The following is a 23867-nucleotide window of genomic DNA, read 5'->3' on the forward strand; positions in this document are numbered from 1 at the left end:
GAGGAATCGAACCCAGGGCCTCAGCCATGCAAGGCAAGCACTCTACCACTGAGCCACCTTCCCAGCCCTTGTATATATTTTTGAAAGAGGTCACAAGTCCTCTTTGGGATGTCTTAGAATAAAGACAATTTATGTCAACATGAAAGCCTAAATACAGACTTTACAAGTTTCTTCAATAAAACATTAAGCCCAATTATTTCCTCATTTAGGTACTTTCCTTATTAGAAAACACCTTTCAAGCCAGGTACCAGAGACTCATGCCTGTAATCCAGATCTCAGGAGGCTGAGATCTGGAGGATCTCAGTTCTATACCAGCCCCCAAAGAAAAATCCTTGAGAGTCCATCTCCAATTAACCAGCAGAAAGCAGGGCTAGAGGTATGGCTCAAGAAGTGGTTGAACACCAACCATGAGCAAAAATGCTGAGCTAGAACATGAGGCCCCAAGTTCAAGTCCTGGTACCAGCACAGAAAAAAAGAAGAAAAAGAAAACTTTATGCAGAGCACTTTATGAGACAGAGTTGAATGCTGTCGGGATCTACCAGGCATGAAGAAGAGATGAATATTCCACCTATGACTTGTGTAGGAGGGTGTACATACAAGATTAGCAGAAGCAGGCTGGTGACATGAGATGGAGAGATGATCTCCTAGAGAAAGAAGAAAGTAGGTTAAACTTTTTATGAATAAATTGAGATCATTCAGAAGATAATCACTTACAAAATTTTACCAGATTGTCAATACTGCTTTATTGCTCATTTCATATTTTCCATTAAGAAAATCATGACCAGAAAGTGCTCTGTTCTGGCAGGCCTGTTAGGAGTGTTGGTGGAAGTAAATTAGTGCAACTGGGATGCAGTGTGGAGGCTCCTCAAAGAACTAAGTGTAGAACATCTTTAGGATCCAGCTATGCTACTTTTAGGCATCTGCCTGAAAGACTGCAAGTTAAGATACAATAAAGCCATCTACACACCCATGATCATTCCTGCACCATTTACCACCCAAGTTACGGAATCAGCCCAGATGTAACTTATTTTCTCACGACACATTTATAATAACATTATATGAAGCACGGCTTTTGTGAAATGGACACAGCTGAGCTCAGACTTTCAAATATATCTCCAACATCATTGCTTCAGTTATAATCAGAACTGATAGCCCTTGATTCTGGAGCCTGTGTCTATGGATTTAACCAACTTAAGACTGGGGCTGGGGGCTGGGAAGGTGGCTCAGCGGTAGAGTGCTTGCCTTGCATGCATGAGGCCCTGGGTTCGATTCCTCAGCACCACATAAGCAAAAAGAAAAAAGCCGGAAGTGGTGCTGTGGTAGAGTGCTAGCCTTGAGCTGAAGAGCTGAGGGACAGTGCCAAGGCCCAGAGTTCAGGCCCCATGACCGGACCAAAAAAAAAAAGACTGGGGATGGGCTGGGTGCGGGGGGAGATTGGGTTTGTACTGAATGGGTGCATCCTGCTTTTCTTATCATTATTCTGTAGCAATGATTTAGACTGCATTGATATTTATTATTATGTAATCTCAACATTTATGTTTCTTATTAAGCAACTTAACCTACACTTGAAAGATCTGTTGGGAATTGTACACAATTGCTAAGATATTTTATCTAAGGGACTTGTTGGGCATCTGCAGATTTGGGCCTCTTTAAGGGGTCTTGGAAACAACCTCCTACCACACAAAGGGATAAAGATATTTATGTTTTCCAAAATCCATCTTACTTCCATCTAATGCTGCCACTAAACATTTGTAGCCAAATTGCAAGGCCCCTTTCCCCCACTTACAAAGCATTGAGAACAGGTGTTTTTCACATTTGCTCTTTAGATATAAGTTCATGTGTCAACAACGGCACTTCCTAGCTTGCTTTGCCAGCACTCTAGCTCGACCTTGCTTGCCCAGGCTGGCACTCTAACCACAAGCCATGACTCTAGTCTAGCTTTTTTGCTCATTAATTGGAGATGAAATCTCCTGGACTTAGTTACCTGGGCTGGCCTCAAATAGCAATTCTCAGATCTTAGCCTCCAGAGTATCTAGGATGACAGGTGTGAGCTACTAGCAACCTGGCTCTTTGTAAGAGCTATTTCAAAAGCTTGCTGGTAGCTGGACACCAGTGTCTGTAATCCTAGCTACTCAGGAGGCTGAGATCTGAGGATCTTGGTTCAAAGCCAGCCTGGCCAGGAAAGTCCCTGAGACTTATCTCCAATTAAACACCAGAAAACCAGAAGTAGCACTGTGGCTCAAGTGGGAGAGCATTTGCCTTGAGCTGAAGAGCTCAGGGACAGTGCCCAGGCCCAGAGTACAAGCTCCATGACCAAAAAAATAAAATAAAAGCTTGTGGACATCTACTCATGGTTTGATGTCACTTCTGTCCCTAGAAAAATTCCCCACATCCACTATGAAACGGTCTTCTTTTACCCCTTCCAGGGATCTGTGAAACCCCACACTAATTTCTATCAGCCCAACACTGCTGTTCATGGATTTCAGGCTAATATATCTTTCTGAGTAGTTCTTGTTCTTCAAAAGAAAAAAAAAAACGTGAAGCTGGGTGCTGGTGGTGCATGCCTAGCTACTTAGGAGACTGAGATTTGAGGATTCTCAGTTCAAAGCCAGTCCAGACAAGACAGTCCATGGGACAGTGCCCAGGCCCCGAGTTCAGGCCCCAGCCCTGGCATGTGCGCACATGTGGACATGCATGTGGACACAAGTGTGTGCACATGTACATACACACACAAAAGGGCGGGGAAAAAAGAACACCAGAATTTGAAAGACTTGCAAGGGCTTCAGTTCATGCAGATTTTTCTCTTTGGTACTGGAAAATGATGTGGGGTGTAAAACCCCTTGCCTTTCCTTGGGGCAAAGAAGACAGCCAAAGATATGATAATAAGAATTAGCTGGGCATGATAGTGCACACCTATACTCCCAGAACCTGGAAGGTTGAGGCAGTATACAAAGTTTCAGGTCAGGGCTGGGAAGGTGGCTCAGCGGTAGAGCGCTTGCCTTCCATGCCTGAGTCCCTGGGTTCAATTCATCAGCACCACATAAGCAAAAAGAAAAAAGCCGGAAGTGGCGCTGTGGCTCAAGTGGTAGAGCGCTCGCCTTGAGCTGAAGAGCTGAGGGACAGCGCCCAGGCCCAGAGTTCAGGCCCCACAACTGGACCCAGAAAACAACAACAACAACAACAAAGTTTCAGGTCAGTCTGCAACTTTTAGACAGGAGAGAGGGGGGAGAGAGAAGAAAGAGGAGAGAGAGGACAGGAAGAAAGATGAGAGAGAGAGAGGAGAGAGACTAGAAAAGGAAGGAGAGAGGAGGAGAAAGAGAAGTAAATGAAGGCCGGAGTGCAGTATTGAGAACAGAGCAAATCGAGTGGGTGGGTGGGGCTGTGAGCGCGTTCAGCACACAGCCCCGCTCCCTTTCAGGCAGGAGAGGGTGGGGTAGCTGGGGGAGTTGGCGGTACCTGAGTTCACTTTCCTTCCTGGTGCTGCGACTTTCCCAGTCCTCTCGGGCTTCCAGCGCGGGGGACTGTGCTGGTGTCTCGGGTCTGAGAAGACATCTGTGGGGGTCAGGGCGAGCGGGCGTGGTTACAGGTGAGCCCCCCGGCCCAGCCCTGCACAGGTGGAACTCAGCAACACACAGCTGAAGATCCCATCTGGCTCCCTGCTAGGCAGGAGCTCTACCACGTGAGCCACGTCCACAGCTTTTTCACTTTTAGTTGTTTGGCTAGGGTCTCATGCTTTCTGGCTGGAGCCAGATTTGGACTGCGGTCTTCCCACATATACTTCCTTACCTCCTCTTCTTTTGTAACTGGGATTACAGACACCATGTGCACCACCATGTCTGGTTTGTTGGCTATGACAGGGGAAAAAGTATCATTAACTTTTTGTGCCTGCTGGCCTTGAATTTCCCAATTTTTCTTTTTCTTTTGGTTGGTCGTGGGCTTGAACTCTGGGCCTGGGTCCCTCAGCTCTTCAACTCAAGGCTAGCACTCCACCACTTGAGCCACAGCCCCGCTTCTGGTTTCCTGGTGGTTTACTGGAGAGTCTCGGGGACTTTTCTGCCCAGGCTGGCTTTGAACTGTGATCCTCAGATCTCAGGCTCCTGAGTAGCTAGGATTATGGGCGTGAGCCACCCAGCACCTGGCAAATTTTGCAATTTCTTACTTCCCAAGTAGCTGAGATTACAGGTGTAAGCCACTGTGCTTACTCCATTTTGTTTTGTATTTTCCTGGTCCTGGGGCTTGAACTCAGAGCCTGAGTGCTGTTCTTGAGCCTTTGTGCTCAAGGCTAGTGTTCTACCACTTGAGCCACAGCTCCACTCTAGCTTTTTTTGGTAGCTAGCTGAAGAGTCTCAAAGCCTGTGCTGGCTTTGAACCATCACCCTCAGATCTCAACTTCCCAAGCACCTAGAATTAGTTTTGATTTATATAATTTTACTCATCAGGCAGGAAGAATGTCATTTGCAAGGAAATGGATGGACCCAGGAAAATGTATGTTAATGAAGCAAATGGGACTCAGAGAGACAAGGGTGCATATTTTATCTCATAGGTGGTTAGACCTAAATCATAAATGTATGTATCAAACGTGTTCAGGTCATAGGAATAGATACACAGACATTAACTAAAGTAGGGCATATGCAGGGGAAGATTGCAATGGCGTTACTCTTTTGAACAACTAATAGTTAAACAAAATAAATACCTGGAAGCTGGCACGTGTGTTCTAGGGGAAGGCGGCTAAGGGGAGGGGCAGATGAGTGGAGTGAGGAGCAAGGGGCGAAGGCGGTCTCAATGCTCATGTACATATGTGAAAACGGCACCAGGGAACTTGAGTGGGTGGGGGCATGGAGAACGATGGGGGTGCCGTTCATCAGGAAGCATTGCCCTCAAATGGACATGAACTGAACGCCTTTGTGCAGCTACTCAAAGAAGGAAAAATTACCACTGTAAAAAGACAACCAACCGACCAAACACCACCACAAACCATGATGTCGGGATCCCTGAGTAGCCATTTTGTTCAAGATGCAGCCCTACGGCCTCCTACTACCCACCATGTCTATCCACTGGGTCCACCCATTGGGTCAGTGCTGAGGACACAAGCTGCGTTCACTTCATGAAATGACATCCAAGCGACCCACACGCCCCTGCGGGTTCCTAGTGCTTCTAGGAGTGGTGAAGGGCTCAGAGGTAAGGGCAGGGCCTGTCACGGCACTCACTGCTCTCAGCGCTCTTGATTCCCCCTCTCCCCCCATGAGATTTTCTCACATGTGCAGGACAGCCGGAGAAAGTCAGAATTGCGCCGACTATAACCCATCCTAAATCCTACATCCATCCCAAGCCTCCAGGGCTTGTCTTGGCATCATAGAGTCTGGATTACGCATGTCTATTCTCCTACGGCTTCCGCCTCTGTCCTCAACCTCCAACAACTAGGAGCCTTCTTTACTCTCATCCTCAGGTTGGCTGACGATCTTGCTGTGTGTGTGTGTGTACTGGGCTTTAACTCAAAGCCAGAGTGCTGGCCCTTAGTGCTTTCCGCTCAAGCCTGGTGCTCTATCATTTGAGCCACAGCCCCACTTTTGGCTTTTTACTGGTTAATCAGAGATAAAAGAGTCTCCCAGACTTTCCTTTCCTGGGCTGGCTTTGAATGATGAGCCTCACATCTCAGCCTCCTGAGTAGCTTGAATTATAGATGTGAGCCACTGGTGCCTGGCCCAACTCATGTACTTCACTCAAGTCCAGACACTAGGAACTTCAAGGCAAAACTTTTCTTTCCCCCAACTACCAGAGTAGGATAAGACAATCTCATATAAGAAAATCTCTTTAGGGGCTGGGAAGGTGGCTCAGTGGTAGAGCGCTTGCCTTGCATGCATGAGGCCCTGGGTTCGATCGATTCCTCAGCACCACATAAGCAAAGAGAAAAAAGCCGGAAGTGGCGCTGTGGCTCAAGTGGTAGAGCGAGCGCTAGCCTTGAGCTGAAGAGCTGAGAGACAGCGCCCAGGCTCAGAGTTCAGGTCCCACGACTGGACCCTCCTCCCCCCCAAAAAAGAAAATCTCTTTAAATGAACATTCTTACTGTAATATTGTGAAAACAAATTTCTATAACCTCTCCCAGATCCATCACTCACAGACTACACAAAATTAATATCCACATAAGTATTCCTTATTTAAAATCAATTTGTTTTTGGTCAGTCATGGGGCTTGAACTCAGGGCCTGAGCACTGTCCCTGAGCTCTTGAGCTCAAGGCTAGTGCTCTACCACTTGAGCCACAGTGCCACTTCCAGCTTTCTGGTGGTTCACTGGTTCATTCAAAGCCCAGGCTGGTTTTGAATGGATATCCTCAGGTCTCAGCCTCCTGAGTAGCTAGGATTACAGGTGTGAGCCACAGGTGCCTGGCTTAAAATCAGTTTTAAGAATACTGTATTTTTGTCACTTACCAGCTTGGCAAATGAAATAATGCCTCTTTGAGCACAAGTCCGGTCTGGATACGATCTCATTGGCGCGCTGAAACATGATGTAGCAGGGGGCGGGGGCGGGGGCGGGGGGCCAGGGGAACCCAGCACCTGTTGAAGGGAGACAATACCAGATAAGCCTCGGCCTGCAAAGCCAAGTTTGGTTTTTTCTTTCGGGCCTGGGCACTGTCATGGGGCTTGAACTCTGGGTCTGGGCACTGTCCCTGAGCACTTTTGCTCAAGACTAGTGCTCTACCACATCGAGTCACATGCTACTTCTGGTTTTCTGGTGGTTAATTGGAGATAAGAGTCTCACAGACTTTTCTTCTTGGGCTGGCTTTGGACTGTGATCCTCAGATCTCAGCCTCCTGAGTAGCTAGGATTACAGGCGTGAGCCACTGGTGCTTGGCTTGCACAGTGGTTGTGATGAAAAAATTCAGAAACTTTAGGAGGTTCTGAAGTCTGCCATCACCTTTGTCAAAGGTTAGCCCATGGAAGTGGAGCTATTGCAGAGGAATGTTGGAGAAGTGACTGATCTTTCTGAATATAAAAGCAGAATGATTATAACAGTTTCATTGCTCCATCCCAGAAGAATCCAGAAGGCAGTTGCTTCCATCCACTCTAAGTCCCTGGGCCCTACCTGGGTGGTCTCTTCTTTGATGTTCTTTGGATGGTATTAGATTTTGCCCAACCCACCATGCTGTCTCTTCCTTCAGAAACTTCTGGATGAGATTTTGAGCCCCTTGGTTCCAAGTGTGTGCCAGGTGGCCTTCCTGTGTTCGGCAGTAGTGCTCTGCGTCCTGGAAATTACAGCTAAGTCTGTTCAGCTGATAGCAACGACGTTTCCCATGCTGCTCCGGGTTGCTCCATTCCCATGCCAGAACACCTGTTCCCAGGAGCAAACAGACCCAGGTTCTTCCATGGAAGAGCATGCTGTGACCTGTGAGCAAGAAAAAGCTTGGGGCTTAGCAGCTGCCTAGCCCTTTAAATATGTTAGCTGGGTGGGTTTGTCTTATTGGTGTTCTTTTATGAATTGGGAACCATTTGCCAAAGAGACAAAAGGCTTCTGCTTTGTTTTGAAGAGCCAGGTGGAGTTCTTACAGGCTGAAAATTTATAATAGTGATTCACAGAGCAATGGATGAGCCTCAATGGGTGGGTACTGAGCCTCCATCTGTGTGGACACAACATGAGGTGCCTTTGGCACAGCCCGCCAGCGAAGGTGAGTCTGTAAATACGAGAGGATGCTGGGCATCCAAGCCAGTGTTGCTGATAATGGATGTTCGTAAAAATGCAGAAGGGTGTTTGTTGTTGTTTTGTGCTGGTCCTAGGGCTTGAATTCAGGGCCTGGGCATCATTCCTGAGCTTTTGTTATGTATATGTATTTTTTATTGTAAAGATATTGTACACAGGGGTTATAGTTACATGAGCAAGGTAATGAGTCCATTTCCTATGGCGCATTGCTACCCCCTCCTTTGTTTTTCCCTTACCATCCTTTTCCTCCCCCACCACAAAGTTGTAAAGTTCATTTTCAAACATAGTGTCTTGTACATATCATTGTTATAGTGGGTCATCCTGTATCCTTATTTCAGCATTTTGTTTTTTCCCTTCCCCTCCCCAAATTAGAAAAATTGTATATACAAGATGCAGGACACCAGAATCAAATACAATGACAACAGGGGTTATGCCATGGGGGAAGATCATACAAACAAACAAACAAAATCACATAGTATCTTACAAGTACATTAACAAGAACAAGAAAGACAAAATCTCTTCTGTCCCTATCTTGGGGTTCATTTCGCTTAGCATCAGCTTATATGGTCATATGTACATAGCTTTTGATCTCTTCTGCTTGTCCTAGACATATACTAGTTATTGCAGATAAGGGAAACCATGGGACCTATACTTCTTTGGGTCTGTCTTACTTCACTTAATATAATTTTTTCCAAGTCTTTCCATTTCCTAACAAATGGGGCGGTGTCATTCTTTCTGATGGAGGCATAGAATTCATATACACACACATACATACACACACATACCACATTTTCTTGATCCATTCATCACTGAGGGGCATCTGGGTTAGTTCCATATCTTAGCTATGGTGAACAATGGTACGATGAACATAATTGTGTTGGTAGCTTTAGTATGGCCTTGTTTGTGATTGGGTAAATGCCTAAAAGTGGGATCATGGTTCAAAGCCAGCCTGGGCAGGAAAGTCCGTGAGACTCTTATCTGTGATAAACTACTCAGAAAAATGGAAGTGGTTCAATGGCTCAAGTGGTAGAGCACTAGCCTTGAGCTGAAGAGCTGAGGGACAGCACCCAGGTCCAGAGTTCAAGCCCCATGACTGACCAAAGGGGGAGAGGATATATATATATATATATATAGAGAGAGAGAGAGAGAGAGAGAGAGAGACAGACAGACAGACAGACAGAGACAGACAGACAGACAGACAGACACACACACACAGCCTAAGCTAGATACTGGTGGGTCACACTGTAATCCTAGCTACTCAAGAGGCTGAGATCTGAGGATCACAGTTTGAAGCCAGCCTAGGCAGGAGAGTCTGTGAGACTCTCATCTCCAATAAACTACTCAGAAAAAGCTGGAAGTGACTTGGCGTTGGTGGCTCACACCTGTAATCCTAGCTACTCAGGAGGCTGAGATCTGAGGATTGCGGTTCAAAGCCAGCCTGGGTAAGAAAATCCATGAGACTCTTATCTCCAATTAACTACCAGAAATTGGAAGCGGCGCTGTGGCTCAAGTGGTAGAGTACTCACCTTGAGCTGAAGGGCTGAGGGACAGTGCCCAGGCCCAAAGTTCAAGCCCCATGACAAAAAAAAAAAAAAAAAAAGAAAGAAAGAAAGAAAGAAAAAAGAGAAAAAGAAAAAAGTAAAAAAAGAAAAGAAAACCTGGAAATGGTTCAAGTGATAGAGCACTAGCCTTGAGCAAAAAGAAGCTCAGGGACAGCATCTAGATCCTGAGTTCCACCTCCATGATCAGCTATATGTGTGCGTGTATGTATACATACATATACAACCTAATGCTATAGGATGCACATTAGTAGTAAAGCAAATTAGTGGACCTCTCATTCCACGTACCTTTAAAAAAAACATTTTCGTGTGGCAAGAGCAATGAAAATCTATTCATGTAGCATGAATTCCTTAAACAGTACTATTACGGATAATCCTTGCTTTATGCATTATCAGACTTGATCATCCTCCATATCTGCTACTCTTATAATGGATTCAACTTTGTTTCCCTTTTTTAACGTATGCAAACAAAAACAGGCTTGAACCCTATTGTAAAACTTGCACAACCAACTAAATATTTGATGAACAAATGAATACGAAATACAAACAAAAACCTAGCATAATCCAAACACGACAGAACAGCAGGTGTAAACAGAGCTGTAACCTGTGGCTAGACAGGTTCCTTTGACATAGGCATGCATAGTACTTCATGCATAGGGAAGATTCATTCTCTCATCTTTGGCTGCTTTGTCTATAGAGTGTGCCATGTGAGCACCTGTTGCAAACACCCTTGATCGTCTGTCCAGTGAGTTCTCTTCCTTAGTGCCAGGAAGTGAGTGCGAATGCAAATGAATGAAGGCACTGAGGTCACTTGGCATGTTTCAGGGTGAAGGTGGCTATCTAAGTGACACAGATGATGCAAATAATGCTTTCTTAGCAATTAAAAAAATTTAAAAGTTTTGTTATAAAGGTGATGTACAGAGGGATTACAGTTATACAAGAGTACATTTCTTTTTTTTTTTTTGGGTCCGGTCGTGGGGCCTGAACTCTGGGCCTGGGCGCTGTACCTCAGCTCTTCAGCTCAAGGCTAGCGCTCTACCACTTGAGCCACAGCGCCACTTCTGGCTTTTTTCTTATGTGGTGCTGAGGAATCGAACCCAGGGCCTCAGGCATGCAAGGCAAACGCTCTACCACTGAGCCACCTTCCTAGCCCACAAGAGTATATTTCTATTTGGACAATGTTTTCTTAATCAACCTTTAATTTTGCAATGCAAGAGACTAAACCCAGGGCCTTGCACATGCTAGGCAAGTACTCTGCCACTGAACTACATTCCAGCTCTCCTTTCACTTCCTGCATGCGCGGCGCGCACACACAGGCATTGGTCCTGGGGCCTGAACTCAGGGCCTGAGCACTGGCCCTGAGAATTTTTTGTTCAAGGCTAGGGATCTACCACTTGAGCCATAGCTCCACTTTTTTTGTGTGGTAGTTTATTGGAGATAAGAGTCTCCCAGACTTTCCTGCTGAGGCAGGTTTTGAACCATGATCCTCATATCTCGGCCTCCAGAAAGACTACCAGTAGAGTACATGGGCTCCAGGCTCCAAGAACCCTTTTAATAAGTAGTTTCTGTCCAAGGTGAGTCGCAATTGTGGTCGAATTATGCTTAACTTATTCAAATATAAAAGACACATTGAGCTTTTCTCCTGCTGGTCCTGGAGGCTGCAGCAGGTGCGGCTTCGATGCACAACCATGCCGGGGAGTCCTGTACGTGCCTTGGAAGTGCTCCACCAGCAACTGCATCATCGTGCGAGGACCGGCATCCATCCAAATGAATATGGCTGAGGTCGACAAGGTCACAGGTTTAACGGCCAGTTAAAGACATACCACTAATTGCGGGGCCATTCGCAGGATGCGTGAGTCAGATGACTCCATTCTCTGATTGGCCAAGGCTGATGGCATCGTCTCAAAGAACTTGACAGTTGGAAATTTGGAGTATGGAATATTTGTCATAAATAAAGCATGAGAAACAAAAAAAAAGGCACAGTGAGAAGTGTAACCTTTAAACTTAATATTTTCAATCTGTTGTATGGTTTGAGACACCTATCTTATGAATTATTGTCACAGAATCTGTCCATCAGGTCTTTGCATTTATTCCAACTTGACATCCTCATATAAAATCCTCCACTTCTGCTTTAATTCCTAGGACAGTGCTCAGCTGTTTGAGCAGGCAGAACAGCAGTTAGGAAGAAAAAAAGGAAGCCCCCTCCTCCCCCAACAATATAACTATTGCCCTTGAGACTTGGTCCAGAGAAGCTGTGTCGCAACAGGAAGTGCTTAGAGCTCAAGACTCTGGATTGGGACATTTGAGGACTAAGAGCGACACGTCAGGTCAGCTCAGATCACTGCAATACCAACACCGCGCCGAAGCTGCAAGCTCAGATGCTGCTTACAAGCCATTCTCGAATCCGTGGCACCAGGAATTTGACGCAGGCTCAGAAACCTCATCCAATAGACGCTGGACCCAGGACCAAGCGACTGTTAAAATCTGGAGAAACCTCAATGCTCATCAGCACCGCTGTAGACGAAGCGAAGGCTCCGCTTGGAGTCTGTCTGTCTGCCCCGCACGTGGGTCCGGGGAGGCCTCCGGGCTGGGGCGCCCTCCCTGCGCCCACGGATGAGGAGGCAGGGACGCAGTGCGACCTCCGGACGACCGGCCCGGAGGCCTTTCCAGTCCAGGGCGCCAGCTCCCCCAGGCACTGCGGACGAGCTGGGTGCGGCGGCCAGGCGGGCTCGCCAGGCCCCAGCGCCCAGGTGCCCGCCCGCACCTCCGGGACGCTTAGCAACCAGACGCCCAGAGGGGAGCCGGAGGGGCGAGGCTTCGGGACTGCGCACGCGCACAACTGGCCAATCAGAACTTCCGGCAAGGGCACGCGGGCCCTCTTCCCCGAGTGCAATGCCCTGTCCCATGATTGGTGGATCCGGAAACAGATGGGCGGTGCCTCCAGTACATCCTTCAATGGGGGTGGGACAGAGGCGGGCCCACTGGCAGAAGGAGCATGGCGTGGGCACATCTGAAAGTGAGTCTTGCTTGGGAGGTAGGCGCTGCGGTGCGGACGCCCTTGGGCGGGGGAGGACGGAGGACAGCGTCGACACCCAGGCCTTAGCCAGGTGTGGGACAGACGGCGATCCATGTGAGTGCAGGTGGGCCACATCTTACCTGCGCCTAGCACCGGAGGCCTTAGAGAAGGAACGCCCGACCGCCCAGCCGGGCAAGGATCCCGCGCGGAAGGGATTAAGTTAGAGCCGACGTGTCCCGACCCTTCTGACGCTCTGTGGAGGGCCGCGCGCGGGAGCTGAGCTCGGTGGACCCCTAAGGTCCTAGGGAATAGGTGCTTGCTTGTTTGTAGAGTGACCGGAGCGGCGCCTCTGCGGTTTCCTGGAGAAGGCTTCTGTGATCGCGTCATCTGCTAGTTTTGTTTAGAGAACAAACCCAAATCTACTACTACCACCACCGCTACTCCCGCCTAAAAAAATATTTGTGCTGGCATGGAGGCTTGAACTTAAAAGCCTCAGTGCTCTTGCTTGGGTTTACCCACGGCTGGTACTCTACTACTTGAACCACGCCTGCAGTTCTGGGCTTTTGCTGGTTAGCTGGAGGTAAGAGGCGCATAGATTCGTTTGCTGGGGCTGCGATCCACAGTTCTCAGTCTCCTCAGTGGCAAGGATTGCCATGCTTTCCTACACCCAGATCCAAATGTCCCCCACTCCCAGCTTTTCTTCTGCCACCAACAGACCCTTCTCCCCGCCCTCCCTCTACTGCCTACTTTTTTTTGAGCAGTACTGGGTTTGAACTCAGGGCTTCATGGTCTACCTATTGAGACATACCTCCAGCCGTTTAAAATAATTTTCTAGATGAGGTCCTGCCTGCACACATTCTTGGCCTAGGATCTTATGGCTTCCCTCATAGCTGTGGACAGGCATGCAGCAGCACACAAGGCTTATTAAGGTGGATTCTTGCTAGCTTTGGCAGAGTTAGCCTGAAATGGCTGTCTTCCCCATTTTCTGCCTCCCAGTAATCTGGATTACAGGCTGCGCCCTCCTTGCTAACTCTTTATCCTTTCGTATCTGCTTCAAGTCAACCTTGTAAGGAAGCCTTTCTTTAGCTGAGATTTGTTGTGTCCTTCCATTTCCCCTACTTTCTTCCTTTATAGCAATTGTCATGACTACATATTGGCACAGTCATTGATGTTTGTCTCTTCATGAGATTGCACTCACCTCAAAGGCTGGACCAGCTACATTTCCCCCACCTTTAGCCTCAGTCACATTTGAGTAGTGCTTGAGCTGATGAGTGACACTGAGTGTCCACATAGTAAGACCTGAGGCGCCTTCTCTACTACCACCACTTCACATTTCACAGAGATTCCACTGCAGGCTGATGACCTTCCCATAGTAAGACCTGAGGCGCCTTCTCCACTACCACCACTTCACATTTCACAGAGATTCCACTGCAGGCTGATGACCTTCCCATAGTAAGACCTGAGGCGCCTTCTCCACTACCACCACCTTTACATTTCACAGAGATTCCACTGCAGGCTGATAACCTTTCCATGTGTAACTTAACACGTCAACATGATGTTCTAATCACAGTATAAAGGAGAAATTAAAGGAGAAATAAAACAACATGTATTTATTTCAATGTGTCACTGGGTCCTGACTCATCTCGATAACAGGTTGTTGAGTGGTTAAGCTTGTACGAGAAATGTGGGTGCCACAGGCATGTTGTCAAAAACCCCAAGTGCTGTGCCTTTCCTAATTTCTCTTTTTTGGTTGTCATGGGGCTTGAACTCAGGGCTTGGGCACTATCCCTCAGCTCTTCAGCTCAAGGCGAGCGCTCCACCGCTTGAGCCACAGCGCCACTTCCAGTTTTCTAGCGCTTTATCAGAGATAAAAGTCTCATGGACTTTCCTGTCCGGGCTGGCTTTGAACCGCAATCCTCAGATCTCAGCCTCCTGAGTAGCTAGATTACAGGCATGAATCACCAGCGCCTGGCTGCCTTTCCTAATTTCTGAGATGTGACTTAGTTCTTAGTAATGCGTTACACAAAACAGCATAGCTGTCCCTCAGTTTATAGGGTAATGATTCCTGAAATGTCAGGAACCATGAAGGTGATAGCTTGCCAGTAATGTCACTTGGACATTCAAAAGTTATACTGGGGCTGGGAAGGTGGCTCAGTGGTAGAGTGCTTGCCTAGCATGCATGAAGCCCTGGGTTCAGTTCCTCAGTACCACACAAACAGAAAAGGCCAGAAGTGGTGCTGTAGCTCAAGTGGTAGAGTGTTAGCTTTGAGCAAAAAAGCTCAGGGACAGTGCCCAGGCCCTGAGGTCAAGCCCCAGGACTGGCAAAAAAAAAAAAAAAAAAAACTTGAGTGGAAAATACTCCCCATGGCCTCTAGGGGGCAGTACTCCACCTGAAAACCCCTGGCCTAGTGTCCTAAGGAAAATGTTGAGGGACACAGCCTCTGTATGAAGCCAGTAGGTGGGGCAGGACCGGAAATGAAGGGGACTAGCGGCAGCAGCGGTAGGGATGTCACTTCATGGACATGCCACTATGTCGCAGCTGTCTGGGCGTAAAGGGTGCAGGGAGGGTGCCCAGCCTGGCCTGGCAGTGACCCTGATGTACTTTTTTTTTTTTTTTAACCAGAAGCGGGCCCTAGATGCTGTGGTCATCCTGGGAGGTGGAGGACTTTTCTTTGCCTCCTACCTGACAGCCACGGGGGATGAGCATTTCTACGCTGAATACTTGATGCCTGCTCTGCAGGGGCTGCTGGACCCAGAGTCCTCCCACAAGCTGGCCGTTCGCTTCACTGCCCTGGGGCTCCTTCCTCGGGCCAAATTCCAAGAGTCTGACATGCTGGTAAGTGCTCTGGAAGCGCCTGTGCATTAGATAGGGGGCAGGTCAAGGCCTCTCTTGCGCATAAGCTGGGGTGAGGCTCACCAAGCCTGAGGTTCCCAGGGGGAGGGCAGCAGCCATCTTGATTACGTCTCACACCCTCTGGTCACATGTCACTTGCATGGGACTGTGTGGAGCAGCCACTGAAGAGCTGTGGCCTGTAGCTGTCTTGTCTAGGCTGTCCTGGTCTTCAGAGAACAGGGAAAGGCAGTGTTGAACACACACACAGCTACTCCATCCACAGTCCTTAAGTGACATGGCTCTCAGGTGGCAGAACCAGAATTCAGACCCCTGGAGTTTGGCCCTGGCACCAACCACAGGCACTGTGCGGTCACAAGTAGCTCAGTCACCCCTCTGCTGTCATCATGACGCGTTTAATGGGAAGCAGGTAGAGCCAGCTGACGCCTGTGAGGACGGCAGCCAGACACCTGCCCCAGCTTGGTTTAGCACACACCTGCTGACTGGGCGTGTGACCGAGCTACGTTGGGATCTGCGCAAGAAATCGCGCAATCGGGGCACAGCCTCACAGAATCTGCTTCGCGATGTGGCAGACTTTTCAGCAGAGTGACTGGAATATGGAAACCCACACAAGAAGCACTCAGACATTTTAGGGGAAGGGGCGCTGTCAGGACTCAGAGGGCTCTGCTCTGTTTTCCCTCTCACCTCCCGATCGCACAATTTCCAGCAGCTGGTATGCGTCCTTAAGGTTGCTGTCGGATTTGAAAGGGCCTTCCCTGTGTGGAGCCCCACCCAGGCTAGAAAGCCCTGAGCTGGTGTACAGTGGGAGGCTGGAGGGGGAGCTGGGGTCCCTGTGTTTGGGTGAACACAGCTGACCATTGGTCACCCTGAATGCTGCTGTGGCCCACGTGCAGCAGCTCATACACAATCCCACCATGCCGCCTTTTGAAACAGGTCTTGCTGTGTTGTCCAGGCCATTCCTGAACTCAAGATTTCAAATGTTCCTCCTGTCTCAGCCTCACAAGATGCTCACACTAAGCCTGGTTGCTGGTGGCTCACGCCTATAATCCTAGCTACTCAGGAGGCTGAGATCTGAGGATTGTACTTCAAAGCTGGCTTAGACAGGAAAGTCCGTGAGACTCTTATCTCCAAATAACCACCAGAAAAACGTAAGTGGCACTATAGCCCAAGTGGTAGAATGCTAGCCTTGACTGAAGAGCTGAGGAACAGTGCCCAAGCCCAGAGTTCAAGCCCCACAACCAACAACAACAACAAAAAGATGCTTACACTACAGGCATGCTTCAACATGCCAGCAGTTCCTGACTCCTTAACCAACATTCAGGCCTCCTGATGTTCTTACCTGAACTTAATTTCTGGTTTTAGTTCTCCACAATTCCCTAACCCTTGGCTCCCAATCACTGTTAGAGGCTCTGGGGGGGCTTTTGGAATGTCCTGCTCTGACATCCTGTCACACCAATACATTCATCATCTCTGAGAGGAGCTGGCAGGGCTGTGTCCTGCAGCGGAGTTGAGAACCACTGTCTTTGAGGAGCCTCTCCTTCCCACCGCGCCGCCCGCATGTTCGTACCTTTGTTGTTCTTGCTGCTTGGAGCACCTTCCTTCACCTCCAGGGTTGGGTGGCTTCGCCCTGGGAGATGTTCACCTAGCCTCAGGTTGCGGGAGCCAGCACTGAGACCAACCTAGCTGAGTGCCGTCCATCTTCCACCTCCTCACACGTCTGTGGGGGGCTGCTGGGCTTCTCATCAGCCTGTGGGGAGGGTACAGTTGAGGCCGGTTAATTAGGCTGATTGCAGGGTTTGTGTTGTTTGTCACTCTCTGATTTCAGAGTAGCCACCTGACCAGCATCACTGACCCACTCTCCTGTCTAGGCTGGTAGACAAGGAGCTAGGAATAGAAAGGAGACAGAAAGGGTGGTGCCCGTAGCCTGGTTGCCATGCTGTGGGTGCTGGTTCCCTCCCCAGCGTTGATGATGAGGAACCTCGTGCTCTCAGGCTCTGGCCGGCAGCAGGATCACCTGCAGAGAATTGTTACAAACACACCTGTCCGTTCAGAGAAATTCTGTGGGCCTAGACTTCCCTGGGAATTTTTTTTTTTTTTTTTTGGCAGTCCTGGGGCTTGAACTCAGGGTCAGGGCACTGTCCCTGAGCTTCTTTGTTCAAGGCTAGCACTCTACACTTGAGCCACAGTGCCACTTCCAGCTTTTTCTGTGTATGTGGTCCTGAGGAACCCAGGGCTTCATGCATGCTAGGCAAGCACTTTACCACGAAGCCACGTTCCCAGCCCTCCCCTGGGGAATTCTGACGTGGGATCCCGGGGACCACATTTTGAGAAACGCTGGCGGGGCCTGCGGACCTCGAAGTGTCCCTCTTCCAGGAAGTGAGAGTGCTGGGCCATAAGTTCCGGAATCCCGTGGGGCTTGCTGCCGGCTTTGACAAGCACGGGGAAGCTGTGGATGGACTTTACAAGCTGGGCTTCGGTTTTGTTGAAGTGGGAAGTGTGACTCCACAGCCTCAGGAAGGAAACCCCAGACCCAGAGTCTTCCGCCTCCCAGAGGACCAAGCCATCATTAACAGGTGGGTGATGGCCCCTGGTTCTTCCTCAAGCGAGCTGTGAGCATCGTGCTGACATTCGGCATGCTCAGGAGCTGTTGTACAGTTCGTCTCCTGTGTGTCTGGGAGAGCCGCTCTCCCCGTGGCACTTTAACACATGTGCACGCAGGGCTTGAGGGTGGGGCATTCCACTCAGGCGCAGAGGCCGTGTGGGAGAGCCGGCAGGCCGAGGCTCGCTGGCCTCCGCAGGGGGCGGTTTTCCCCACCACTGATCCAGTGCCCGCGTTCACCACTGGCTCCCAGAAATACACCGTGAGCCTCAAAGTACTGTAATGACCACCTTGAAACCAGATAAAGAAGGGAGATTTACAATATGCTTCATTTACGACAATTCTAGTACAGTATCTTCTAAAACCATCATGTAATGTGGAATTGCTATTAAAATGATTGACTACTTGCCTTTTTTTTTTTGGGGGGGGGGTCGGTTGTGGGGCCTGAACTCTGGGCCTGGGCGCTGTCCCTCAGCTCTTCAGCTTAAGGCAGCACTCTACCACTTGAGCCACAGCGCCACTTCCAGTTTTTTTTGCTTTTGTGGTGCTGAGGAATCGAACCCAGGCTTCGTGCATGCAAGGCAAGCATTCTACCACTGAGCCACCTTTCCAACTGACTACTTGCCTTTTCTTACTTGCTTCAAGACTACCAAGGCCAGGGTGGTTTTTTCTTTTCACGCAGCACCTCACCGTGGACCAGCCACAGCAGAGTTGTGGCGCACAGCCCTGGTGTTGTCTAGGCTGTTCTAGCCTTCAGTGAGCAGGGGGAGCCGGTGTGTACCACACACACACAGCTGCTTTGAGGAAAATCCTTCCAGACTGCTTAAGGCCTGCCCCTTGGCATCCTGGGAAATTTCAGTAAACCCAGGAGAAGTAGGCATTGCCACGGCCTAATACTGACATGTGTACTTTCTTACTGCAGGATTTTGGAGAGCCTGTTTGGGGAGAATTTGGCAGGATGTTTGTGGCCATCAGTGACTTTCTGGGGACTGAGCTATCGGGGTTTTAGGGGCCAGGGAGATAGAGGAGTAAGATGGAAATGGCTACAGTGCAGTCTTCAATTGTCTTCTTACCCTTTTGCCCCTTCCTGATGCACATGCGTGCTGCAGGTACGGGTTTAACAGCCACGGGCTCTCGGCGGTGGAGCAGCGGTTACGCGCCCGACAGCAGAAGCAGACCAAGCTCACTGAAGGTAAAATGAGGCATGGGGAGTGAGGCAGGGTTCTGGGCTGGGCTCAGCGCAGGTCTCAGCTGGGAACTGTGAAGCTTCTTGCCAGCAGAACACCAGGGGCCTGAGCTGACAGCACTGGGGCCCTGTGGGGAAGGGATCATCCAGCCATCCCCAACTGCAGGATCTCCATAGCTTGAGTGGATGAAGCTGTGCTGTGTGGCCAGTTCACCTGTGTGGCCAAAAACTAAGGTGTACAAACAGCCTGGGCATGATGGGTGCTATCCCTGGGAGGCTTCGAGACTTAACTTGATTGGGTTCTAATTGCTCAGTGCAGACAAGCGCCTTCCTTTCACACACAGCATATTTCTCAAAATGCAATTTGTGGAGGTCTCAAATGCAAAATAGTGCCACAGACTCTTAAATAACAAGACAGCTGTGTTGCTTTCTGCCAGCTGAGGCAGTTTTGAGAGGGAAAGGGCAGTGGGTGTGAGTGATCATGTCCAGGTCCAGGGACAGTCAGGGCTGTGTGGGGGCACGGAGCTGTGTGCTCACTCTGATTATGAGGAGTCCCTTTCTCAGAGAACTAACATTATGTTATAAAATCAATGAAACGCCTACATTTTAAGCATGATAATTGAAAATAGGCTTTTTCTTTAATTTGGGTTTTTACCACTCACGACCCACAGGTGTCCTTTAGATCAGGTTGTCTCTCTGACACCCACTGATTTGTGTCTACCCCATTTTTACTACATTTATAAGGCCCACTCTTTTGGTGGTAGGGACTGGCCCAGAGGACTCGTGTATTGAACCTGCACTCTGCCTCTGTGCTACACTTCCTGCCTTCCTTTTTTATTGTTAGTATTTGCATTCCCAGTCTCTTCGTTTTCTGTTTCTTTTTTGTCAGTTGTGGGGCTTGAACTCTGGGCCTGAGCTCTGTCCCTGAGCTCTTCAGTTCAAGGCGAGCACTCTACCACTTGAGCCACAGCACCACTTCCATTTTTCTGGTGGTTAATTGGAGATAAGAGTCTCATGGATTTTCCTGCCTGGGCTGGCTTTGAACCATGATCCTCAGATCTCAGCCTCCTGAGTAGCTAGGACTATAGGCATGAGCCACTGGTGCCTGGCTTCTGTTTTTTTTTTTTTTTAAACAGGGCAGAATGCAGGAAAACCTTAGTGCCTACACTGCCTTACAAGGATGGTGAGCTGTGTTTTGACCACATTTTACCATTGTCACCTGGTTGTAGGAAAGCTCACAGCTTCAGGGATGGCCTGAAAATTGTTGCCCAGGAAACTGTGGGGACCAGATCTTGACAATGGTATTTACAGATGGGCAGCCACTGGGAATAAACCTAGGGAAGAATAAAACATCGGAGGATGCTGCTGCAGACTACGCAGAGGGGGTTCGGGTCCTGGGCCCCTTGGCTGACTACCTGGTGGTGAATGTGTCTAGTCCCAACACGGCTGGGCTGCGCAGCCTTCAGGGAAAAGCTGAACTGCGCCGCCTGCTGACCAAGGTAATCCACTGCACCTGTTCCTTTTCCTGTCTTCCCAGCTCCTGCTACTTCTCCAAGGTGAAACTTCACCTGGTCCAGGTGTGAGTCTGCTCTGTCGCAGCACTGATTCTGCGCAGCAGAATCTCACTTGTCTGTCTACTCACTTTGTGGCAAACCACAAAGGGCTTGTCTATCATTTCTCACTCCATCCCTAGTGTCATACATGAGTTGAATGACTTTTTGTCACACAGTGCTTGTGACAGTATTTCCTTGTTATTGTTTAGGGAAAAACTTAAGATACTAGCTGATGTTAGTGGGGATCTTCTTGCTCATAGAGTGGAGCCAGAAAATAACGTCTTGAGCTAGATCCCTCAGGAAATTTCTCTGGGTTTCTTGCAGAGGAGAAATTGCTCATGTGTTAGCTTGCAGCATTGGTGGAAGGCAGACCTGTGGCTGCAGGTTAAGGCTGCAGCCTGGGAGTCTCCAGTATGTGGTTCGTGCTACCCTAGGTGCTGCAGGAGAGGGATTCCTTGAAGGGACCACAGAAGCCGGCCGTGCTGGTGAAGATCGCCCCCGACCTCACCGCCCAGGACAAGGAGGACATCGCCAGTGTGGCCAGAGAGGTTCGAGGCAGGGTGGCCCAAAGGTGGGGACCCCTCTCACTCCCCAGAGGCCATCTGGACCCCTGGGAACGCCCAGCGTGACGTCCTCTCCGTGAGGTGTAAGGCCAGTAGCCTGTCTTCATTATGTACTTCTTCCTGCAGGACAAAGTGAATGTTTGTTGAGCCTTTTTCCTCCTCTTCATCCAGCATGACCCCACGGCCTCTCTGGCCAGGCTTGGTGTAGGACAGCAGTATTGTCTGTGTCACTGTCTCCAGCTGGTCTCCATGGTGGAGTAGTGAAAACAGCAAGCCTGGAAGTGCTGAGTTCAAATCCTGGTCCTACCAGACAAGGATTAAGGAATGTTTTGGGGGGGAGGTGTCTGTGATGTCATGTTGAGGCCAAGACAGGAAGTAGAGCGAGGCCTGTGAAGCTCTTGCTTCCGGGGCTGAAGGTGTGGGTCCCAAGTCTGGCCGCTGCCTCAGTCCTCCAGAGAAAAAGCTCCGAGTCTCTTATAGTCATGGCTCTTCCTCTCACATTGCAGCTGGGCATCGATGGGTTGATTGTCACAAACACCACCGTGAGTCGCCCTACTGGTCTTCAGGGTGCCCTGCGCCATGAGACCGGAGGGCTGAGTGGGAAGCCCCTCCGAGACCTGTCAACACAGACCATCCGGGAGATGTACGCCCTCACCCAAGGCAAGGCTGCTGCCGGTGTGCCCTGGGATATGCGTGTGGCTCTGGCTCCGGGGTGGCGTGCCCACTGAGGCGCAGCTCTCCCCTTCCTTCATGGCATTGCCCTGGGCTTCTCTGCAGGCCGCATCCCCATCATCGGCGTTGGTGGTGTCAGCAGCGGGCAGGATGCGCTGGAGAAGATCCAGGCAGGGGCCTCGCTGGTGCAGCTGTACACAGCCCTCACCTACCGGGGGCCACCCGTGGTGGGCAGGGTCAAGCGCGAGCTGGAGGCTCTCTTGAAGTAAGTGGGACAGTGGGGCTCGTGACAAGTCAGCAGAAGTTAGTTCAGAAAGACTCAAAGGACTGGAAGGGTACACTGAGTCAGGATAACATGACTATTTCTTTTTTGACAACAGAATTGAGTCCCGGGCAGAATCATGCTATTGAGTGACATGGGCTCCATGTCAGACCTGGCTGGGCAACTCTCCAGTTCCTAGGGAAGGTGGGGTGGAGGGCACCAGTAGGAGAGAGGCTGGTGGGTGCCCCAGGGGGCAGGAGAGTGTGGGCTTCTGTGTGCAGGGCTGCATGCACCCTGCTGAAAGCTCATTGTCTTCTTTCTCTCCAGAGAGCAAGGTTTTAGCAGAGTCACTGACGCCATTGGAGCAGATCATCGGACGTGATGACGTCAGGCGAGCCCGTGGCTGGGTGGTGACAAGCAGGGCTCAGCCTCCAGGCAGGGCTTGAACCTGTGGCTTGGCCAGACTGTAGAAGCATGTCACGGGATCGCTAGAATCAGTGAAGGCTTTCTTCTGTCTCTGGGTCACACCACGAATCCAGATCCTGGGTCTTTCAATAGCGCAAAGACATTGGATACTTAGGATAAAAAGCATGGAGGAAATAAAGCTGTTTGAAACTCAGGAGTTGAAGCCTCATCCCTTCCTGGGGGCCGGGGCTCTGCCCTGATGCCACAGCCCCTTCCAGGCCTCCACTCCATGCACACGCAGGGCCACTGGGACCCTGTGCACCAGACTATCGGCACCGGAGCTTCACATTTTATTTTCAAACTAGTTCAGCTCTAGACACAAATGACAAGAATAGTGCAGGCACTTTCTATGTACTCTTCTCTTTGGCTCAGCACTTGTCACTGTATTTTCCCCATCATAGCTGGGTCAGAGAATTATATACACTAGCTTTCCACTTGGATGGGATCAGCTGGCTCCCGTAAACTCTAGCAGCTACCATGTCTCAGTATGGAGGCAGAATGACCTGCTGCCCGGCAGTGCCTGTTCAGATCTTCCTTGTGCTTGAAGAGCCACCATGGTAACAGCATGCACTGGGTTAGTTGCTGGCCCAGGCTTGTTATTCTGAGGAAATAGTGGGTAAAGCAGTCCTCCACTTGCTGGAGTGCACTGACATGGAGACTTAGAGGCTGCCATGCTGGGCTTGGGTCAGCCATACAGACACAGGGCTTATGCCCAATGGCTCTTGCGTGTGTCTTGCTGTGCCACAGCTACTCCGTCGCCTTCTCTCCTTTGTGTTCATCCACTGAAGGAAAGGCAGTTCAACAGTGAGAAGTGGGAGTGGGCAGAACAAAAGCTCTGGCTTTTGTTCTCTTCCTTTCATACCCAGCAGCGGAGGGCAGGTGAAGGGCCGCGAGAGCTTCCGAGGGCTGGGAGAGCTGTTACACCAGACACAGGCGTACCGGAGCGTGACTCTACTTCTGTCCCCGAGTCAGGTGAACATCACCATGTTTGCTATGAGCCCCAGGGTTTCTGTTCAGATTTAGCAGGGAGCCCAACTGAATTCCATCCATCTGCAGCTGTTGGGAAGGCTCAGTGGCTCCCGGGAAGTGGATTCATTTGTGGGCCTGCTCTGATGGTAGCATATGGAATGGCTTAGGCAACAGAAATGGATTGTGTCAGACTTCTGGAGGTTAGAAGTCAGAGGGCCAGGGCTGCAGGGCTGTGTTGGAAGGCTCTGTTCCAGGCCTTTCTTGGACACAGGAAGCTGTTTTCTCCCTGAGTGTGTCCGTATTACCTTCCCTCTGTGTGTATGTCTCTCTTCATTTTCTTTTTATGTAAAGATACAGTCTGTACTAGGGTTCGCTAATGATCTCACTTTGTCTTGACTCTACTGGGAAGATGCTCTCTCTAAACAATGTTGCATTTTTGAAGACATGAGATGTAAAAATACAAAACACTATATCAAAAA

General features: G+C 49.6%; 1 protein-coding gene and 1 pseudogene across 1 annotated transcript; both read left to right on the top strand.

Annotated features, from left to right (window-relative positions):
- The first annotated feature begins 10897 nt into the window (after positions 1-10897).
- Positions 10898-11311, top strand: LOC122126220 (annotated as a pseudogene).
- Positions 11312-12229: 918 nt separating this feature from the next.
- Positions 12230-22573, top strand: Dhodh (dihydroorotate dehydrogenase (quinone)). The gene is made up of 9 exons (XM_042700969.1): positions 12230-12268; positions 14892-15104; positions 17493-17692; positions 18828-18910; positions 20216-20403; positions 20892-21005; positions 21527-21680; positions 21798-21957; positions 22282-22573. The coding sequence occupies exons 1-9, from the start codon at positions 12248-12250 to the stop codon at positions 22334-22336; spliced, it is 1188 nt and encodes a 395-aa protein (XP_042556903.1). The 5' UTR covers positions 12230-12247; the 3' UTR covers positions 22337-22573.
- The last annotated feature ends 1294 nt before the right edge of the window (positions 22574-23867 follow it).

This window comes from Dipodomys spectabilis, unplaced genomic scaffold (genome assembly GCF_019054845.1).
Source record: "Dipodomys spectabilis isolate Male_0828 unplaced genomic scaffold, ASM1905484v1 ptg000273l, whole genome shotgun sequence".
Classification (NCBI taxonomy): Eukaryota; Metazoa; Chordata; class Mammalia; order Rodentia; family Heteromyidae; genus Dipodomys; species Dipodomys spectabilis.

Excerpts from the sequence above, each read along its gene's own strand:
- Dhodh (XM_042700969.1), top strand. The coding sequence starts at position 12,248 with ATGGCGTGGGCACATCTGAAA. Across the intron at positions 20,404-20,891 it reads TGCGCCGCCTGCTGACCAAG|GTGCTGCAGGAGAGGGATTC; the intron begins GTAATCCACTGC and ends GTGCTACCCTAG. Across the intron at positions 21,681-21,797 it reads GATGTACGCCCTCACCCAAG|GCCGCATCCCCATCATCGGC; the intron begins GCAAGGCTGCTG and ends GCTTCTCTGCAG.